This window comes from Haliotis rufescens, unplaced genomic scaffold, assembly GCF_023055435.1.
Source record: "Haliotis rufescens isolate VD_foot unplaced genomic scaffold, xgHalRufe1.0.p SCAF_1, whole genome shotgun sequence".
Lineage (NCBI taxonomy): Eukaryota > Metazoa > Mollusca > Gastropoda > Lepetellida > Haliotidae > Haliotis > Haliotis rufescens.
The window spans coordinates 80,617,859-80,639,524 of NW_025963779.1; the positions used below are offsets into that span (position 1 = coordinate 80,617,859).

Here is a 21,666-nt window from a genome sequence, read left to right on the forward strand (position 1 = left end):
AGGCAAGGAACCCGTTCCACTAAATGATCTTAGTGCTAGTTTTGTCGTAAACCTATGTTAAGGTATGGGAGTTATGATCATTTTTGCACTGAGATTGTTGTAGACCTATGTTAAGGTTTGGGAGTTATGATCATTTTTGCACTGAGATTGTTGTAGACACATGTTAAGGTTTGGGAGTTACGATCATTTTTGCACTGAGATTGTTGTAAACCTATGTTAAGGTATGGGAGTTACGATCATATTTGCACTGAGATTGTTGTAAACCTATGTTAAGGTTTGGGAGTTGCGATCATTTTTGCACTGAGATAGTTGTAAACCTATGTTAAGGTTTGGGAGTTGCGATCATTTTTGCACTGAGATAGTTGTAGACCTATGTTAAGGTTTGGGAGTTGCAATCATTTTTGCACTGAGATTGTTGTAAACCTATGTTAAGGTATGGGAGTTACGATCATATTTGCACTGAGATAGTTGTAAACCTATGTTAAGGTTTGGGAGTTGCGATCATTTTTGCACTGAGATTGTTGTAGACCTATGTTAAGGTTTGGGAGTTGCGATCATTTTTGCACTGAGATAGTTGTAGACCTATGTTAAGGTACGGGAGTTGTGATCATTTTTGCACTGAGATTGTAGTAAACCTATGTTAAGGTATGGGAGTTATGATCAATTTTGCACTGAGATTGTTGTAAACCTATGTTATGGTATGGGAGTTATGGTCATTTTTGCACTGAGATTGTTGTAAACCCATGTTAAGGTATGGGAGTTATGATCATTTTTGCACTGAGATTGTTGTAAACCTATGTTATGGTATGGGAGTTATGATCATTTTTGCACTGAGATTGTTGTAAACCCATGTTAAGGTATGGGAGTTATGATCATTTTTGCACTGAGATTGTTGTAAACCTATGTTATGGTATGGGAGTTATGATCATTTTTGCACTGAGATTGTTGTAAACCTATGTTATGGTATGGGAGTTATGATCATTTTTGCACTGAGATTGTTGTAAACCCATGTTAAGCTATGGGAGTTATGATCATTTTTGCACTGAGATTGTTGTAAACCTATGTTATGGTATGGGAGTTATGATCATTTTTGCACTGAGATAGTTGTAAACCCATGTTAAGCTTTGGGAGTTGCGATCATTTTTGCACTGAGATTGTTGTAAACCCATGTTAAGCTTTGGGAGTTGCGATCATTTTTGCACTGAGATTGTTGTAAACCCATGTTAAGGTATGGGAGTTATGATCATTTTTGCACTGAGATTGTTGTAAACCTATGTTATGGTATGGGAGTTATGATCATTTTTGCACTGAGATTGTTGTAAACCTATGTTAAGGTATGGGAGTTATGATTAGTGAAAAAGAATTTAAGGTATTTTTTGATAGTATCTGTTCATTATGACAATCTTGCATCTATAAAAAAGCAGGTAGGGAAGACGTATTTCGTTTAATGTTATTGATTCTTTGAATTTGCAGTGATTCAATATTTCTCGTTAAGAATTAGCTGTAATAGATTATTTCATAACAGTCCTGTTATCATGAATTTGCCAATAAATTAATCATTTCCTGTGAATTGTCATTTTTTTCTATGAAGTAAGTTTGGGGAACAGCCTAAAACAGCCTAAGAAACATCCGAGATGATCTGTCTGACAAGTTGTTTCCAAGTTTATGTGTTACAAGGATGAGGTCAGTCCTTGTTTATTCATGCAAAACATAAGATTGACAATGATATGGTTTTAGTCACTATCAGATTAATATGTATGAATGAATAATTCTTTATCTCTGTAAAATATGAACTAATTAACACGATAATTATCTGTGATTGTGAAACGGGTGGAAACCTGTGACTTGTGAAAAGGTGGTCTGAATTACCCGTGAAGATCCGGGTTAGAAAAGGTCTTCAGCAACCCATGCTTGTCGTACGAGGCGACTAACGGGATTGGGTGGTCAGGCTCGCAGACTTGGTTGATGGATGTTATTGTATCCCAATTGCGTGGATCGCAATAATGCTCATAATGTCAATCTCTGGATTGTCTGGTCCAGACGTTATTATTTACAGTTTACAGTCATATAGTTGGAATATTGCTGAGTGCTGAGTTAAACAACAAACAGACAGACACAGGCATTCGCTACCCTCGAAAAAAAAAGCCTCTGGATTCGAGGTTATAATGGGCTTTATGTCAAGCTTTTTCAGTCCAAAACAACATTTTCTGTTTTGACTTTACAAAATTAATGGCATCAGTAAAATAATAATAAAAATGGTCTTGTCCAGATATGATGATATATCTGGATTATCATTATTTACATTTGAGGGGTAAATCACAGCTTTGAAGGTTTTTGTGTTGGTGGAATATCGTGTAGCTTCCAGAATCTAATTATTTCATCAAACCCTTGAAATAGACATTTTACAGTGTTGCAGATAGCAGCCAACGCTTCAGTGATAACAGTGTCTATTTCTGAATATTTTCTTGCAATTTATACCTTTTAAAAAATGTAAAAAAATTATTCTTGCACATGATAAGGATAACTCAATGTTTGTATGTGCTATGATGGTAATGTGGTGATTACACAAAATGGTGTTTCGGATTTGAAATCGAATGTTTGATTCCAGCTGTCTCATTATCTTGAGACCCCACCTCCATGCTTGGAAGGTTTAATGACTTTGCTAGTTATAAGTCATCCACAGTAAAATTAATATAACCAGGTTATTTTCAATTACTACTAATGAGCCAGATTTTGTTTAAGGAAGTATCTTCGGGAACATAAATTTAATAGCATCTTTTTGAAACAGTTGAGTATTAATGCCTAGATTTATGAGGAAGGTCGACTTGAAAACTAAATGAAATGCATGCAGGTATGCAAGGAATGTGAAACTGTTATTTAAGTAAGTCGGTGAGAGGATCGTGTTTTGCATATGACGAAGGTAGGTTGTTTTCCACATACCTTATAACTGACATCAAGATTGTCACCATGACCTGTTGAAGTTGTAAAGGAATACAAGCTTTCCTTTCATGTGAATATAGAAACACATATTCATGCAATTTCTTCATCAGGCTACACTTTTTACGTTTATAGCAGCTCAAATGAAAAGGTAGCCTTGCTCCAAGGCTGTACTGACAGAAAAGTCCATTGATGTGTAGTAATTGTACTCTTCTAATAGGCAAGTCTATGACTCAAGTCTCTTATAGGGACAACTTGTTCTTATTATTTACATAATCTAGAAATTAAGATTTAAACTACCGGTAATAATTATTGCCTTAGCGACTTGTGCAACTCTAATGACAAGGGTTTTTACGGTATTGAATGTGGATCAGGTGTATCTGAATGAAAGGAATGGCTGTGTATGTATGTAAGACATGTTTACAGGTGCACAGTAGGCACCAGTGTCGTTGTACACATGACAAAGCTGATATGAATGACACGGTGGTGTCATCATATCGTGCAGACTCCCTCATGCGGTACAGTGAGTTATGGCAGCAGATTCCTAGGTGATGATGAATGCGGTGTGAAAGCCATGAACTCTGTCTGTGTGTGACACAGCCCCTGACGGAGTGCCTACCACTGGGTGGCGGCACTGGCATTGATATGTGGGACAATTATGGAGATTTCTTATCTTTCATGACTCCATATAGATAAACAACACAGTTAGCATGTAGCTACATACATGGTAATGTATTGTGCACGCCCATTCATGAATATAATTCACCATCGAGAGACGAACAGCCTGGGCCATGTCCTCGAGGAAACCTGTGATCGAGGGTTCGAAGCCCAGATTCACCGAGATTGTGTGTCTAGGTATGTCTTACCATGCTGACCTGTGCTCATGGGTTTCACCAAAGGAGCAAAAGATTTTCAGCACAATTGAGTAGTCTCATGCTTGTGGACTTGCCTGAATTGCGAAGGCTGCAAACTAACAGACGAGTATGATGTTAGGTCAAGTTAAATATCTTTCTGACTTGCTCATGTAAAGCGAGTAATATATTAACACTGAAATCTACTGGAAACTGCACAGGCTGGACATCTGTAGAAAACACATGTGTGTCAAGTGGACGAGGAGGATGTTCAGTAGTGATTCGTTTGATACTGAACTCTCTCTGCTTACCGAGAACACTGCTTACTGAGTACACTCCACAGTCCCAATCCTGACCAGAAGTGTTGGAAGCACAAATTGCTGTGTGTGATGCACATAACAGAGAACATAGTGTCATTGAAGAATTGACCTTAGTATTTTTGTGGACACTATATTTTTTTACATCTTTTGACTCCATAAACACAAAAACAAGCAAAAGGAAATTGCTTGCTTAGTCAATCAAATGCACCAGAATCACTTGCAATCTGTGTATGAAATAATAAACATGATAAACATGATAAAGAAATTACCAGATGTTTACAGATGATGTTTACTAGATTTGTTTGTGGTTCACGAAGTTACAATGTGACATGCTTTGGAACAGAAGATGGCCATGAAACTATGATCTGTTGAATGAATGTGATATATATATATGTATATAGTGCTTCCAAGGATCACCAACATACTGTTCACACAATATGTATTCAATACTGAAGCTTAAACAACTGTATAGATCTTTACATCTGTCAGCAGAGGCTTCAGCACTTATTGTCACTGATATATATATACATGGTAGACACACATCATTGGTCTACCGTGCCAAATGGGACAAAAGGAAGTAATCAGGACTCATTACCTGAATAAAATCCTCCATGTTGTCCCAAACATTATACAGTTCATCATGACTAACAGTGCTGGTAATAAAAACATGTGAAGTAGGAGAGTGATCTACATGATGGGAATAATGGCGGTGTTGACGGAATGGATTACTAGTGGTATTGGTATAGCCCTCTGTTCTGGATAGTGCGTGTGGAATGTAGCCCCCGTAATACGACATATTGTCAACCCTATTGGCATTCCTGGTTAGAATGGGTTCTTAGCAACCTATGCTTTTCGTAAGAAGAGCTTGAATGGATCAGGAGGTCAGGCTTGGTAACTTGGTTGATTGCCTGTCATCATACAGCGTGGACCGTTGTTCATGATATCAGTCACCAGATTGTTTGGTCGAGACTTGATTCTTTACATGCACCTTCATATAGGGTGAGTGAGTGAGTGAGTTGGGTTTAACCACGCTTTTAACAGTATTCCAGTTATATCACGGCGTGTCAGCTTAATGTGGGAGGAAAGCCCAAAGTGATGCGAGTCTAAGACGTTTACCACTTCCGTGAAACCCATGAGGACGGGTATGGTGCTGACAAACCTAGAAACATAATCAGGGCGAACCGGGATTCGAACCCACAATCATAGGTTTCTGGTGTGCCCAAGGGAGGCAACTCTGCACAGCGAATCGGGCCACCCGTGCCCCCACCTTCATATAGCTGGTGTACTGCTCAGTGTGTAGTGTATGTTAAGACCCTAATTCTAGAGTCAAAACCAGGTGCCATCCCCGGGTGTAATACCAAAACATGTAAAGAGATGGTACTTGTTGTTACCCTGCCTTGGGCTCAGCATTAAGGGGGATGTAACAAGGACTGGTCAGCTAAGAGTCTGTATACTGTGTCTTAGCAATTGTGTGGACAAGTACATGCAGCCACACCCCACACTAAGACCCACAGCAACAAGCACACCCTCCCTCATGCACGCACACACACCACACACACCACACATGCACACACACCACACACACCACACATGCACACAAACCACACATGCATGTAGGTGCAATAATCTTGAACGTGATGTTAAGCTCCTGTTCACCTCATCTCACCTGTGGCACAACGGGAACAAAATACTTCATTCAAAATATATTTTAATGAGCAAAATGTTTTAAAATTTTCACTAAATTGGATACATAATAAAAGGTACATAAATAGATCATGCATCATAACCCGGGGCAAAATATGATCTTAATGCCAGACTTTCATGGAAGATGTTATCACCTGATTTACCATTTACTGTAATAGTGTAATTATGACATGATCAAAACTGTATGCAGACAAATATCCAATCTCATTCAAATCAGATCTTAGTTTTCGCTACCGCTAAACAAAGATCTGAGGACATCCCATTACGGGTCACGTCAGAACGAGCTTTCGGGAATTTTGACCAACCAATTAAATGACTGACAAGAAATCAACATTAGCCAATCAAAAAAGGCAGCTTTCTCGAGCTTAATGACACTAGTTTCAAACTGGGAACTACGCTTCGAAACATATTTTGATGTATTCTTGATTAAAAAAAATTAAAACTGATAAGAAGAACATTCTGGAATGGCTTATAGATGGCCTAGATTGTATGGATATAATCATAACACACGTGACTGTCATTTGGAATACCCTGTGTTAAATATTTCGTGGTTGCATGATTAGAAAACACATTCCGACTGTCACTTTCATGATCTGGTAAGCGACGCTCTGATTGGTTGGTTGAAAGGTCGTTCTGACGTGACCCGTAATGGGATGTCCTTAGATCTTTGTTTAGCGATAGTGAGAATTAAGATATGATTTTAATGAGATTGACAAATATCTGAATATCAGTTCCAACAACAACCTTTGTGAAGTGGCTATCCTTGTTGACATCGGGAGAGGCTGACTATACATATCCAGGTGAACTACAGTGCACTTTTTCTTATCATTATGATAATGCTTGTCACTGTCAGGTATATGTTGAAGTCATTAGATTTTCTATGATGTTTGTTTGTTTGTTGTTTAATGACGCACCCAGCAATATTTCAGCTGTATGACAGCGGTCTGTAAATAATCGAGTCTGAACCAGACAATCCTGTGATTGACATGCATCAACCAAGTCAGCGAGCCTGACCACCCGATCCTGTTAGTTGCCTCTTACGACAAGCATAGTCGTTTTATGACAAGCATGGGTTGCTGATGTCCTATTCTACGCTGGATCTTCATGAGTCTTTTCCATGATGAAATATCAGTAGCGTATGAGTGATTATGGGACTTGTTTTTATGATGTTTGAACAGTGCTTCATTGATGTCCCCGTGATCCCAGCTTGTCAGATTAATGTAGGAGGAAGCCCAAGAGACAGATACAGTTACATCAACAAACACAATTCAATTATCATCCTGCTGACCTCGGGAAATATAATCTGTCCAAGGATGATCACCTAATATTTATTGGGAGTTAGTAGATTTCACGATTTAACATTGGTTTGAAAAAGCAATTGTTGATGGATCAGCATATTATAAAGTGATGAATGTAAATTATGGTGAATAGTGAGTGAGTATAGTTTTATGCTGCTTCTAGCACTATTCCATCAATATCATAGTGGGGGACACCAGAAATGGGCTTCACATATTGTACCCATCTGGAGAATCGAACCCGGGTCTTCGGCATGATGAGTGGACAATTCAACCACTAGACTACACCCCACCCACCCCAATGTGAATGTATAACACTGATGAATGGCCTGAGGCTTTGACCATGTTGAAGTTACAGCTTTTTCATGCTTATCGTCCACAACAAATTAACAAAATGGATAACTGATAATGATAATTGGAAAGTCAAAAGTTTCATGATCTGATTCTAGTGAGAGACTGAAACCAGACAACCATTGATGAAATTGATTGATCAGAACATAACATACCATATTTGCCATGACATGCGTCGGGGCGCTAGGAAAATTGAAAAAAGGGGGTGCTTATTAAAACCATACATAAGTTAAATGCGTTTTTCTGATTTTTGTGAAGATATAATTAAACTTCACCCCTTTCATTTATTTGTTATATTCAACACATGCACAATGTGTGAAGTCCATTCTTGGTAGCCCTGGGGGCGGTCGGGTAGCCTAGTGGTTAAAGCGTTCGCTCGTCACGCCGAAGACCCGGCTCGATTCCCGACATGGGTACAATATTAAGCCCATTTCTGGTGTCCCCCGCCGTGATATTGCTGGAATATTGCTAAAAGCGGTGTAAAACCATACTCACTCACTCACTCACTCACTCACTCACTTGGTAGCCCTGACTGTGGTGTGACAGAAATACTGCTCAAAGAACTTCACAACCATTTGATGAATCGTGAACACTGTGAGTAACAGTGTATCGTCCATTGACAATATCCATTTGAGAAATGACCTGCCAGTCCTTCGACTTGTTAAAGGGATCATTTATGCTTGACAATACTTCAGATTCCCTTCTCTCACAAATCTTACTGCGTACAGTGCAGTTGATACAAGTGCCACTATCCATGTTGAATGTGCTTGAAAAGGATGACAAACTTCCAATTCTCAGTGTTCCTTTGAATGAAAGTACAAAATTTCAAAGCAGTTTGCCTCTCAATGAATGAGGGGTTGTGAAACCAGGACACAGGTATATATTCGTGTGGGATATTGTAGCTGCCAGCAGTTGTTGTGGTGTGATTTTATGCACAGGTAATTCTTTTGAGAGGTTACAGCCAAGGTATTAACACAGGCATGCGTGTTCTCAAGTTGAAGTGCATGGAATGCAAGAAGCATGAAGTATATTACTTGGCTTTCCTATACATTGCTTAAGTAGGTAGGTAAGTAATACTTCGTGTGCCTTGCTTTTAGATTGTGGATTTCCAGTCAGATTCACTTGGCTGGCTGTTGAAGTGCTTTGATTAATGGCTTCCACTAAGTAAATATATTGAACCTCGCGCCCAAGGGTTGATATCGGTCATATTTTTGTAGGTCTCGAGATGAGTGATGACGCTGGTGATATCAGCGGTAATGGATTATCACTTGTAGGTTGTCTTCACAGATGATGTAAAACGAGAAATTGATCTAATATTCTTGGAAGGGATAGAATATTGGAATATTATGAGAAAGTGTTAGAAACTGTTTCTGCGTTGGCTGTTTTAGAGGAGGTTGTCAAAGTATGTTTCACATAAAATCTTTGATGTGTGTTCAGATGCATAAACAAGCTGACACGATGTAGTGGTAACAGAACTTGTTACTACCATTTTCATGTAACTGCAGCATTGTCAAAGGTGTGTTCATTGCCCCACCAAGCGTCGTCCATTGCTTTATGGCCAAAGGAGAACCTTTTTATGTAACACTGTAACTGAAAGTAAGGCCAATCTTCTTTTTTAGATGGTTTACAAATTGTTAGCCCAAGCATTCAGCCCGGTAGGTTAAAATCAATATATATATAAAATTCCAATTTCCCCTTATTTCATTAAAATGTTAAGTAGATAGGAAACAAATATAATATAGAAAGTTGTGGTGAGGGCTTTTAAGATATATTGTCAATAGGTCTTAATTATGGTACTTTATATAATTTATTTATATTTATAGTGACTGTAAATTAATTTTTTAAACAGTTTTCTTATTTCTGGTTGGTGGTGTATTAAAAATCACTATTTCATTTTGTTCTTCACATTTCAAATTTTGGGAATCAGCAGATTTGTAAACCTATATTAAAAAAGTCTGGCTTAACTGTGACTACCCGGGTACCTTATTTTCACATTGTAGATGACATTGCAGCATTTCAGAATGTAAAATAGTGCAATGTACATTTTTGATGAAACTTTGTGTTAGGCATGTTATGTGTATGTGTTGTGTCTGCATTTGTAGAAAGAAGAATTTCTTTATCAGTACATACGTTGCCTGGTCCTCGTCATTAAGGGCATAAAGCAAGGCCTGTCAGCTCCATGTCCGTATCCTGGGGAATTCATGGCAAACTGGGTCATTATCTCAGTAGGCTAACACTATAAAACTGGAATATGTCTGGACGAGTACAAGTAGCCACACACACACATGCATGCACGTCGTCGCTATGTAAGTGCAATAATCTTAAACGCCATGTTTTAGACCCTCACCTGACCCCTTTATCAGTATGGGTGAGTAGGGTTTTATCATGGCAGTTTAGGTGGGGTGAGGTGAAATTGGGTTTAATGTCGCGTCCAATATTATTGCACTTATATAGCGATGTGCATGCACGTGTGTGTGTGTGTTTGGCTGCTTGTACTAGACCGGACTGATGCCGATTTATAGTGCTAGCCCACTGAGATACCATGCCGCAGTTTAACATGAATACCCCACTCAGACACAGTATACTGACTCCGAGCCGACCAGTCCTTGTTTTAACCCCTTAATGCCGAGCGCCAGACAGGGTAACAACAAGTACCATCTTTTATCGTCTTTTGGTATGATGCGGCCAGGGATCGAACCCCGGACCTTCTGCTCTCCGGGCGGACGCTCTACCACTAGACCACGGAGGCGGTCCATGTCAGTTTAGAAAACCTGCAGCTGTATCATGCCGGGTTATATGAAGAGCTTCATTAAAAGAAAATGAGGATCAGTTGCTTGCAACGTAAAACCAGGGCCCATTCCACAAAGCGATCTTAGCACTACGCCTTTTGTAAGCCTAATTGAAAGTAAAAGAGTATGATAATCTTAGCGCTAAGATTGCTTTGTTGAACCGGGCCCCAGCTGATTATGTTTTGTTTGTTTGTTTGTTGTTTAATGACACACTGGGCAATATTCCAGCTATATGACGGCGGTCTGTAAATAATCAAGCCTGGATCAGACAATCCCGTGATTGACATCATGAGCATCGATCTACGCAATAGGGATACGATGACATGCATCAACCAATTCAGTGAGCCTGACCAGCTGATCCCATTAATCGGCTCTTGTGCCTTTTACGGCAAGCATGGGTTGCTGAAGACCTATTCTACCCCGGATCATGGTTAGACCTAAGCTGATTATGTGTCTATGTAGGCTGAGATTGTGGCTCATGCTATCGACCACAGGGCTCTCTTGCCCAGATTCAGATTATTTACAGAACATTGCTTGAATGTTGCTGTGAAACAACTTCACCCACTGAAAGGTAACAAAACCCCAGCGAGGAATGCAGCATTGTTTAGCCATGTTGGTGGTGTCAGTAATGTATTTAGATACTTGCTGCTACTGTCATAGATGATGAATTACAGGCTTGAAACGACTTCACGTAATCAGATGCAACATAAATATTTAAATTACCATGTTTGGTGGAAAAAGGAAGAGATTCGGATATCCTCTATGTATTCTCTGAAGTCTTTGGAGCTGGGTCATCTGTATACCTATATCTATTTCCCCTTTGTACTGATATTTGTATTTCCATGGTTACTATATTTGTGTATCTGTATCATAATTTTATGGACATGTTAGTAATTATTAATAATATGAAATAACTGTGTTTATTTTACTGTTTTTACTTGTAAATGTTTCTTCCAAGATCTTTCACAAAACATTATGGATCAAGGACCACAAAATGTGAAAATGTATGGTACCCTGTTTATTAATTAAGAAATAACAAGCAGGTGAACAGTATTGCCTTTTTAGTGCCACGACTGCCACCCACGAACAGAGTCGATCACCTCAATGTCACGCACAAATCAGTCACGCTAACAGCGAAATCTGAGCACTGTCATCTGTTGTTGGCCGACTAGGTAGATCCTATCCTGATTGCCTTACTGAAAAGAATTGCAAAAATAAATGTGTGTGTGAACCACTCGATACCTGGACTAGCAGCTTTGTGCAGGACTGACATGGAATTGAGCAGGCAGGTCTTGTCACCTGTTGTCATGCACATCAGCACGTTGGGTTGTTGAATCTTTTTATGTTAATTATGCATATGCACAATATTCCAACAACCAGGTCCATGAGATGAGTAGTGTGCATGTCTGGAATGCTGCGACCCTTCTTATGAAGTTTGTTACATCAAGTTATGGACTCGTGAAGATCTGGGTTAGAATAGGTCTTCAGCAACCCTATGCCTGCTGTAAAAGGTGACTAGGCTTGTCGTAAAAGGCGACTATTAAACAGGATCAGGTGGTCAGGATTGCTGAGGACTTTGTTGATGTATGTCATCGTATCGCAATTGCATGGATCGATGCTCATTATGTCAATCACTTGATTGTCTGGTCCAGACTCGATTATTTACAGACCGCCATCATGTAGCTGGAATATTGCTGAGTGCGGCGTTAAACAACAAACATAAAAAACAAAAAAACAAATGAACAAACAAACAACATCATGCTATGCCTTGTTTAGTCAGACTGCCTTTGTGGTCTTGTGGATAGAGTGTCTGACTGACTGTTTCGATCACCAGGTGCGTCATAACAAAAGATTGAAAAGATGGTACTTGTTGTTATCCTGCCTGGTGCTTGGCATTAATGGGATAAAAAAGCGCCGGTGGGCTTGGAGTTGGTATATTCTTGAGTTGAGTATTCATGTTAAACTGTGACATGGTATCTCAGTGGGCTAGCACTATAAAACTGGCATACATCTGTACTAGCACGCACGCACGCACGCATGTGGCTATATAAGTGCAAACATCTTGATCTCGACGTTAAGCTCCATTTCACATCACCTTATGGGTTCCATTGAGAAAAACGATTTTCCTACAGCTTTCATTTTAAAGAATACATATAAATCAGTACCATTGTTGTCTAAGGTGGGGAAGTTGTGTCCCTTGAGCATGCCAGGAACCTGGGTTTGAATTCCGTGCTCATGGGTTTCACGGAGTGGTATAGCTTTGGGCTTTCCTTCCACATAAAGATGACACGCCATGATATAACTGGAATACTGTTAGCGTGGTGATAAACCCAACTCACTCACTCACTCATCTCTGTATCATCTTGATCTGACTCTGTTGCCTGCTTCAGCACATGGTTAGGGGTTGGATAACCATGGTTAATACCATCTATCACAGCTACATTGGAGACCTGGTTCTGATGATCACAATGATTAACGTGTTTGTGTTTCTAGCCAACGTAAGCATCATTTGAATCACAATTTCCATGGCGATAATAACAACAAGAAGTATTTATGTGCAACTAGTAGTGACATTGATTCATATTTCAAGCCAAACAAGCAGCTCGATTATATTCTCAGTTTCTAGAATGATGAATTTCATTCCCAATCTTGCCAAATCTTCACAATCTACCCAATAGATTAATTAGTCAACCATTAAAGCAAAAAATCAGTTACTCCACAATTTGCCTGTAAATAAATTATTGTAGCCAGTTTGTAAAATCTGTGTTTTCTAATAATATAATTGAAAAGTCTGAAAATGAAGATCTTCTATAATGTTCGCAATCAAAACATTACATCAATTACTCCACAACTAAGCCAATAAATTAATTGCTGAATCTTGTAAAAAATTGCAGAATCCATGTTTACGATTGTTATTTTGAAATCTTCGAAAATGATTGACTTTAATAAAATACACAATCAAAAGCAATAAATCAATTACTCCACAATCAAGCCTAGAATGTTGAATTGATTTCTTATTTATAATATACATATCCATATCTATTTTGAAAAAAATAAAAATAAAATCTTATGTATTAAAACAAAATGCCTGCCAGCATGATCTAATCTGAAATTTGGGGGAATGGAAGGTGTGAGGATAACTTGTGTATCGGTTTTACCCCCCGAAATTCAAATTATTTACTGAACATGCTGGATGTTCTGAAGAAATATGTGTTGTGAAAAGAAACCAACTGTTTGGTTCCACCTTTCAGAGAATTGTATTGTTGGAAGCAGTGACCGAAAAAAATATCCTGCCTCTTAACAAAAGATTCTCTCACCCACTGGTCATGACAGATTACCTAAAGTCATGTGAAAAAATCGGGTGCTCTTTTACTTCTCTAGAATAACGTACATTTTGTCTCAGTTGTTGCCCTGGCACATATGGGCTAGCTGTATGTATCAATGTCAGTATGTAATGTCTGTGTAGAATAGAAGTGATGATGTACATGGTGGCTAGCTGTCTTTGTTCAAAAGTCTTCAGGGGGCACGGGTGGCCCAGTCGTCTCAGGCACCGTGATTCGCTGTGCAGTGTTGCGTCCCTTTGGCACGCCAGAAACCTATGATTGTGGGTTCAAATCCCGGTTTGCCCTGATTATGTTCCTAGGTTTGTCAGCACCATACCCGTGCTTGTGGGTTTCACTGAAGTGGTAAACGTCCAAGACCTGCATCACTTTGGGCTTTCCTCCTACATCAAGCTGACACGCTGCGATATAACTGGAATACTGTTAACGGCTGCGTTTAACCCAACTCACACACTCACTCAAAAGTCTTCAATTGTTTCATAAAGTACAATCTTTTTTAAAACAGCTTGCCATGTTGATGTTAGTTGGAATACTTGTAAATATGTGGTTGTCTTCCCCTTGGTTGGTTTGAACATTCTCTTGTGTTGTTAAGTTAATTTTGTAAAACAATCTGGTCATATGTACCCTACCCCACACCACTTTGTCCATTTGCCCCCAATAACAATCTCGGATTTAGTTGTCATAATAATTTAAACTAGATATGTCTTCATATGTTACAACTATTTGTTCTGAACAAACAAGTTAAGGAACATGAATATTTTGAGGGATATCAAGATTGAGCACACGATTTCATAAAAGTATCTCAAAGAATACCCATGATCCTTCCTGATTTTTGTTCAGTATATGACTGAAAGACCACTCTTCAAGCTGATCATTGTATTCTATTGCATTTAGTCACATTTCCTCGCTTTTAACAAAAAAAAACAAAAATCTGGTCCAAAAGTCCAAGTATTTAAGCATTTTCCTCCTCTGTTTGCTGAGATGAACAAGCCCCTGTTTAGTAAGTAATTCAATGTCTAACAATTTCATGTTTCATTACCACTACATAAAGCCTTCGTTACGAGGCTACTGTGTGTGATCCCGTCACATGTTTTACCTCCACATGTAAGATGAAGGGTTTTTACCTTTCACAACAACATTTTCGATGTGGTAAAAAAGTTTAAAGAGAGCTTAAACTGTTGACAGTAAGTTAGACTTGGGTCATGAAAAGGCGACTGAATGGATGCAGGGGATGTCTAACAATGATTTAAATGTGTGCCATGTAAGAGATGTGCTTTTCACACACTTGCCGATAGGAGAAATTCAAACACGTGAGAATTCTCTCACCTTCGTGTCGCCCCACCAGAATGTTGAAAGCAAAGTTTTTGCTGAAGTGTTGAAAAAGAACTTGTTTAGAAACTGATTGCATTAAGTGTGGTTACGGGGTTTTCTTTGTTGGGACTTTTTGCCGGAGGTATTACCTGTTTTTTAATCCGTGGATCTTTGCATCTTTAGGCCAGTATTTGCTCAGTGGCACCGGTTGCCAAATAAAATTTACACTGACATTATGGGTGACATCTTCTTTATCTTTTTTTTCCAACTCTTTGTCGTCCTCAATTCGTGTCCTTTGCATCCATGACAAAAAACATCTCACATTATTGTGAATATGTACAAAATCTTGGATTTTCCAACCACAGCAGAATGGACAGAATGATGTCCAAACTGCAGTTAACTCATTGTCACCTTCAATGCGCTCGAGGTCAACAATTTATTTTCCGTTGACTGATTACAGATTTCACAAGCAACTTGTGCATTTAGTCAATTACACTGATAGCAGCAACAAGCATATGGAACAATATGTACCTATTAATTAATATTTTCAGTTGTTTGTATGTTGTTTAATGCTGTGTTTACCAATATTCCAGCACTATAAATGTAGTCGGAAAATCATCAACTCTGGGTCAACAATCTAGTGATTGATATTATGGGCAATGTCCCTTGCAGTCTGGGTACAATGACATGCAAATCAATGAAGTCACCGAGTCTGACCATCTGATCCAGCATTACTAGCTGAGGATCGGAATCCCAACGGGGGCAGTTGACAGTTGACTTACAGTTGGGGACAAGACACAAAAATTCTCATTTACCCTCCCCTAACATGGTCAGTGCCAAAGAGTCTGTAAATCACAACTTTGGGACAACAAATAATCTTATTTTGGACCTCAAAGTAAATATTGTTATGAGAGTTTCTTTCATTCAATTTAATGATGCCATTCCATGAGATCTTTGGGTTCAATTGGTTTATCCCATATCAGTAACTGATAAAATGGTATGTACATTACTCGTAGTTCAGAACACAGTATGTTTGAAGAGTTCTTCTGATAATAAGGGGGAAGGTGGACTTGCCAAGTGGTTAAAGCGTTCACTTCTCATGCCGAACTCTGGGTTTGATTCCTCATAGGGGTAAAATGTGTGAAGCCCACTGCTGGTGTTCCCCTCAGTGATATGGCTGGAATATTGCTCTCACTCAGATCATCTCAAGCCCAGCTTAGAGTGAGTGAGTGAGTTGGGTTTAACGCCGCTTTTAACATTATTCCAGTTATATCACGGTGTGTCAGCTTAATGTGGGAGGAAAGCCCCAAGTGATGCAGGTCTCAGAGGTTTACCACTTCGGTGAAACCCACGAGCACGGGTATGGTGCTTACAAACCTAGAAACATAATCGGGACGAACTGGGATTCGAACCCACAATCATAGGTTTCTGGCGTGCCCAAGGGACGCAACTCTGCACAGCGAATCGCGGCGCCTTAGACGACTGGGCCACCCGTGCCCCCCCCAGCTTAGACTTAATCTCATCCTTTACTATCATGACTATTGAGGTTCATAATAACACATGTATGTAAATGAAATAAATACTATTGCTCCAGTGTATACGTCGACCTAGGTTAATTACAGCCATACAGATCATGACTGTTTGTCAGGGTGGTATATCATCCTAAAGCTTCAATGCTGTTGTTTCTCCATGTCGGAGACCTGCATGAAAGGCACCATCTCCTCACGCATACTGAGGACTTGTTCCCGGTAATGTCTGCTTCTTGTCATGTTTATGTTGAGTAATATATGGCTGTGATAACCACAATGACAAAGAGGGCTACTAAAACATGAAGAGAAGGTATGTGATACCCACAACATTATAGGTAATGGCCACATTGTCGTACGAGGGCCGATAAACTGTTATGGTTTGTTACTTATGTCCCTAATTCAACGTCTCGCTGATGAGCCAGTGTGTTTGCACAGGTTGGAGGGAAAAACAGGGAACATCTGTCTGCTAAGAAAATACATTGTAAAATCATTGTTTCTGTCAATGCATCTGTTGTGGTAACTTGTTTGTAGTTTAGACATTTCTTCTTGTTGTAAACAGCATGTTCATTGTTTTGGCAGATTTCGAGTAGCTGTGATTACTAAATCTTTCATACCCTGATTCGTCTTCTATTTTACGTAGGACTTATCTGAGACTATTGTTTTCCTCTGTAGTGCTAGTAGATACTTGAGAAAAATTACATTTAAACACCACTGGCTGTATCATGATTGTACACATAATATATGTTTTAATTAAACATTAAATCTGAAAGAAAACATTATATTTTTTTTATGATATGTGCCTAAAGAATTTCAAGCTTATATAATTTACTAAAATAAAGATGATATTATTTGTAGATGCCAAAAGAATTATAATTATCTTATCTGACAATAATAACTGAGGCAGTCAAATATTTACAAAAACTTTTCTACAAAATGTAAGGAGTTTCCAAACACTTCTTCATGCAGTCAGTGATAGAGTGGTAATATCTGTGACTTGGTGGAAGTTTGTATCTGAGGTGGGAAGATTTCATTCTCTCTTCTGTTATTATGTTTGTATGAAGGATCTCAACATGGCAGCATCTGAATAATGCAGATGTATTATTGTGAACCTGACACTTGTTAGGGAAAATAAAAGGTATATCGATCAATACAGTGACAGTTTAAACAAAATAAACCATGCCAATTAGACTGGAAAAGGGGTATTAGGGTTAGCAGTTCCAACAACTCACGGGGCGGTGGGGAAGCCTAGTGGTTAAAGTGTTCGCTTTTCACGCCAAAGGCCAAGGTTGGACCTCCCAGATGGGTACAATGTGTGAAGCCCATTTCTGGTGTCACCTACTATGATATTGCTGGAATATTGCTAAGAGCGGCGTAAAACCATACTCTCTCACTCACTCCTATAAGTCACACTGGAGAAAAAGTATGGGTATAGTTCTTTTAGCCCAGGTGGACATGGTCAGTGTGGTGGTTCGTGACACAGCATGTGGTACCGGCTAGTATGGTCAGGGCATGTATTGAAGGGACCGGGGCCATGGTGGCAGGAGATACGGCCTCTGCCTGGAGAGTGTAGGGTCAGTGTGGTGGTTCGTGACGCAGCATGTGGTACCGGCTAGTATGGTCAGGGCATGTATTGAAGGGACTGGGGCCATGGTTGCAGGTGTTACGGCCTCTGCCTGGAGAGTGTAGGGTCAGTGTGGTGGTTCGTGACACAGCATGTGGTACCGGCTAGTATGGTCAGGGCATGTATTGAAGGGACTGGGGCCATGGTTGCACTAGATACGGCCTCTGCCTGGAGAGTGTAAGGTCAGTGGTTCGATGCCCCAGCACGGCATACCATTCAACTTATATGATAGTACTTGTTGTTAATCTGCATTTAGGCGATAAAACAAGGATTGATCGACTTGGAGTCAGTATGCTGTGTCTGAATGGGTCAATGTTAAAGTGCGTCATGATATCTTCCTGGGCTAGAACTATAAAGCCGGTATTAATCTGGATGAGGACTAGCAGCCACACATGCACACACCGGCATGCACATCGCCATATATGTGCAATAATCTGGAACTCGACATTAAATCCATTTCACCTCACCTGTATTATTGGATCCCATTGAGAAAAAGAAATTCCTATAGTTTTTATTTTAAAGAGCACATATAAGTCAATCCTCTTCAGTTTAAGAAGTATTGTTAAACCATATTAACTCAAGACTCTCTTACCCTATTTGCTGTAATAAGCACCCTGGGTGCTAGAAAAATTCCAAATTAGGTGCTTATTAAAACATACACAAATCAAATTTTTGTGAGAGATAAAGTGATAAACAGCAATTAAACCCAACATTTTTTTTATAGTTACAAGGAAATTGTATATCTATTCTACACAGCTGTGTTTCATGTTAAGAAATATGTAATATACAAAAGAAAATAAGGACTTTGTAGTGAATGCTTTGATAGATTCCTCACAGATTGGTCTAGAAGTCTCTAGAAGGGGCACTTATTTGGAACAGGGTGCTAAATATGGTGAATACTGTTACTGTATATTTCATGTAGGACCACTTCTACATATTGTAACTTTGTAACAATGTAACTGACAGAAGCTGATATTGCACTATGGTCTATAATTATCCCCCGCCGCGCGAAAGCGCGAAGCGGGGGATATAGTATTCACGACCGTCCGTACGTCCGTCCGTCCCACCTGTTTGTTGCCGCGATATCTCAAGAACTAAACACTGGATTGTCTTCATATTTGGAACTATGGTGTATATACAGACTCCGCAGACACCAGTCAGTTTTGGTGACCTTGATCCCATTTTCAAGGTCACAGCAGACAAATCTGCTTTTAGAGTTGGAAAACGGTGTTGCCGCGATATCTCAAGAACTAAACACTGGATTGTCTTCATATTTGGAACTATGGTGTATATACAGACACCGCAGACACCAGTCGGTTTTGGTGACCTTGACCCCATTTTCAAGGTCACAGCAGGCAAATCTGCTTTTGGAGTTAGAAAACGGTGTTGCCGCGATATCTCAAGAACTAATCGCTGGATTGTCTTCATATTTGGAACTATAGTGTATATACAGACACCGCATACACCTGTCAGATTTGGTGACCTTGACCCCATTTTCAAGGTCACAGCAGGCAAATCTGTTTTTGGAGTTGGAAAACGGTGTTGCCACAATATCTCAAGAACTAATCGCTGGATTGTCTTCATATTTGGTACTATGGTGTATATGGCGGGGGATATTTCGTCACTCTGTGACAAATACTTGTTCAATATTATGTTTTGGTGGTTCCATTTCTTGTGAACAACTGGTATCATCACTGGTTTTTAGTGATCCATTTATGTAGTTTTGAAAAATGGGGAATATAGCGATGAGCATGTCCGTCAGCCGTCTGTCTACTGTTTCTGGATCAGAACTCAGAACGTTTTGAAGCTTGCTTGATACATTTGTCGAGTGGTGAACTGGTGCCTTTTGATGATTTTGGATATTTACTTTTTTTTTTTTACTTGAACCAATGAAAGATTTTTCATCCAAACTTGGTACATATATTAACCAGGGGCTGAAGTGCTGCCTTTTGCTATTGTTGGGGCCGGGGTGATTTGTCATCTTCTGATGATTTGGGTTTGTTTTGTTTTTGATTTTTAATGTTTTCATGACAAGTTGGACTTATTACACTGAAAATGATGGTAGTGTTCGTTTCCAGAGCAGAACTCAAAAACCATATCATATTTCTGAATGAAACTTTCTATACAGATCAGTCTAGTGGTGAACTGGTGCCTTTTCATAATTTGGGATTTTTATTTTGTTTGTTTTTTAAGTTTGTTTTCATGCCGACAAGTTGGACTTACACTGAATATGAGGGAAGTGCTCGTTTCCTGAGCAGAACACCAAAACCGTTGAATATTTCTTGATGAAACATACTGTGCAGATACCTTTTGATGATTTGGGTTTTGAAAAATAAGTGGGGCATAAGTAGCCAACTTAATTTCCGAATTGCCCCAGAACTGTGGGAAATGTCATCTCCTGATGACTCTTGGTTCTCCTTTTGTGCCGGAGGGAATCTGTTACGTTGTCTGGTCAAGACTGGTGGTTCTTGGGCGCTGACATTGAATACTTCCATTCTTATATACTGAAATCTTTATGTTGAAGTGGGCATATGTACTAAGATGCAGTTTTCCAAGTCTTTATTAGGTTAAGCTGATGCCACCGTTGCACTAGAACATTGTAGAATGAAGTCTAACATTTGACCTTCATCTTTCACACAAAGGGATCATGGCCTAACATTGTCACATTTCATACACTTGAACATTTACAACAGTTGATGATGTCTGGGATCAGATACAGCCAGCTTAGCTCCCAGGAAGCCAGATCCATCTGTTTCCCACTATAACAACCCCATACAATTAACTTGGTGTTAAGCACAGGCTCCAGTAGACTGCCGGCATTAGATACATTTGGGATGACAGAACGCCCTTCCCATGACATCTTCAAGAAGCATCAAGCATCCGTCCTGGCAAACAGTTGAGGCTGGTGGTCTACTGGCAAAGGACTGTCAAATAATTAAGGATTATATAACACGACATCTTACCCTTTCTCATAATGAACATTTAGTTACATGATGGACGCGGTGGGTTATAAAAAAGATATAAAAGCTAGCAAATCTAATTATGTCTAAGAGTTTGATTTTGTCAGGCCTTGGAGTATTTCCTGTTCATACAGGACACAGCTTGTCTGGAGAATGTCTGTGTTTTTCCACATGGATGTCTTGTTAACTCTATTTTGTTGTTGCTTGCAGTGGAGCGCTTCCCTCCTCGTCCCAGGATGTTAAGATTACGTTGGTAACTGCGGACAGAGATCCAGACCAGGGGTCCAAGATCACAGGATGTCGCGCTATCGAGTGCGCAACTTGTTCAAATTCAGAACAAAAAGTACCACAGATGTAAGTGATGACGATTCTTTTAATATGAAGGAAGTAATTTTGTGCTGCAGTGTTATATTGCTCTATTTATTTGTTATGTTAAAAAGTGAAGGGTCTTTGTAAGGAGGAGATATCACTCAATCCAAAATTTTGTCAGCATGTTATTCTAAGAAGTTATTTATTACTGCAACTGGGATTCACATGGGCCGTGTTTAGAGGTGTGATCATGGTGTCACAACCGCGATTCTGTTGGGATATTGGAGTTGCAACATTCGTAATGCCACAGTGCCTTTCTGAACCATGACGTAGGCTTGTTACTCAGAA

The 21,666-nt window shown here is 39.4% G+C and overlaps 1 protein-coding gene across 2 annotated transcripts in view; it reads left to right on the top strand.

Annotated features, from left to right (window-relative positions):
• LOC124143746 (ankyrin repeat domain-containing protein 24-like) overlaps positions 1-21,666 on the top strand; it is a 98,260-nt gene that overhangs the window by 13,419 nt on the left and 63,175 nt on the right. For both annotated transcript variants that reach the window (XM_048401980.1, XM_048401987.1), the window contains exon 2: positions 21,220-21,363. In XM_048401980.1, the coding sequence (XP_048257937.1) occupies positions 21,307-21,363 (57 nt within the window). In that variant the 5' untranslated portion in view covers positions 21,220-21,306. The remainder of the gene's footprint in view (positions 1-21,219; positions 21,364-21,666) is intronic.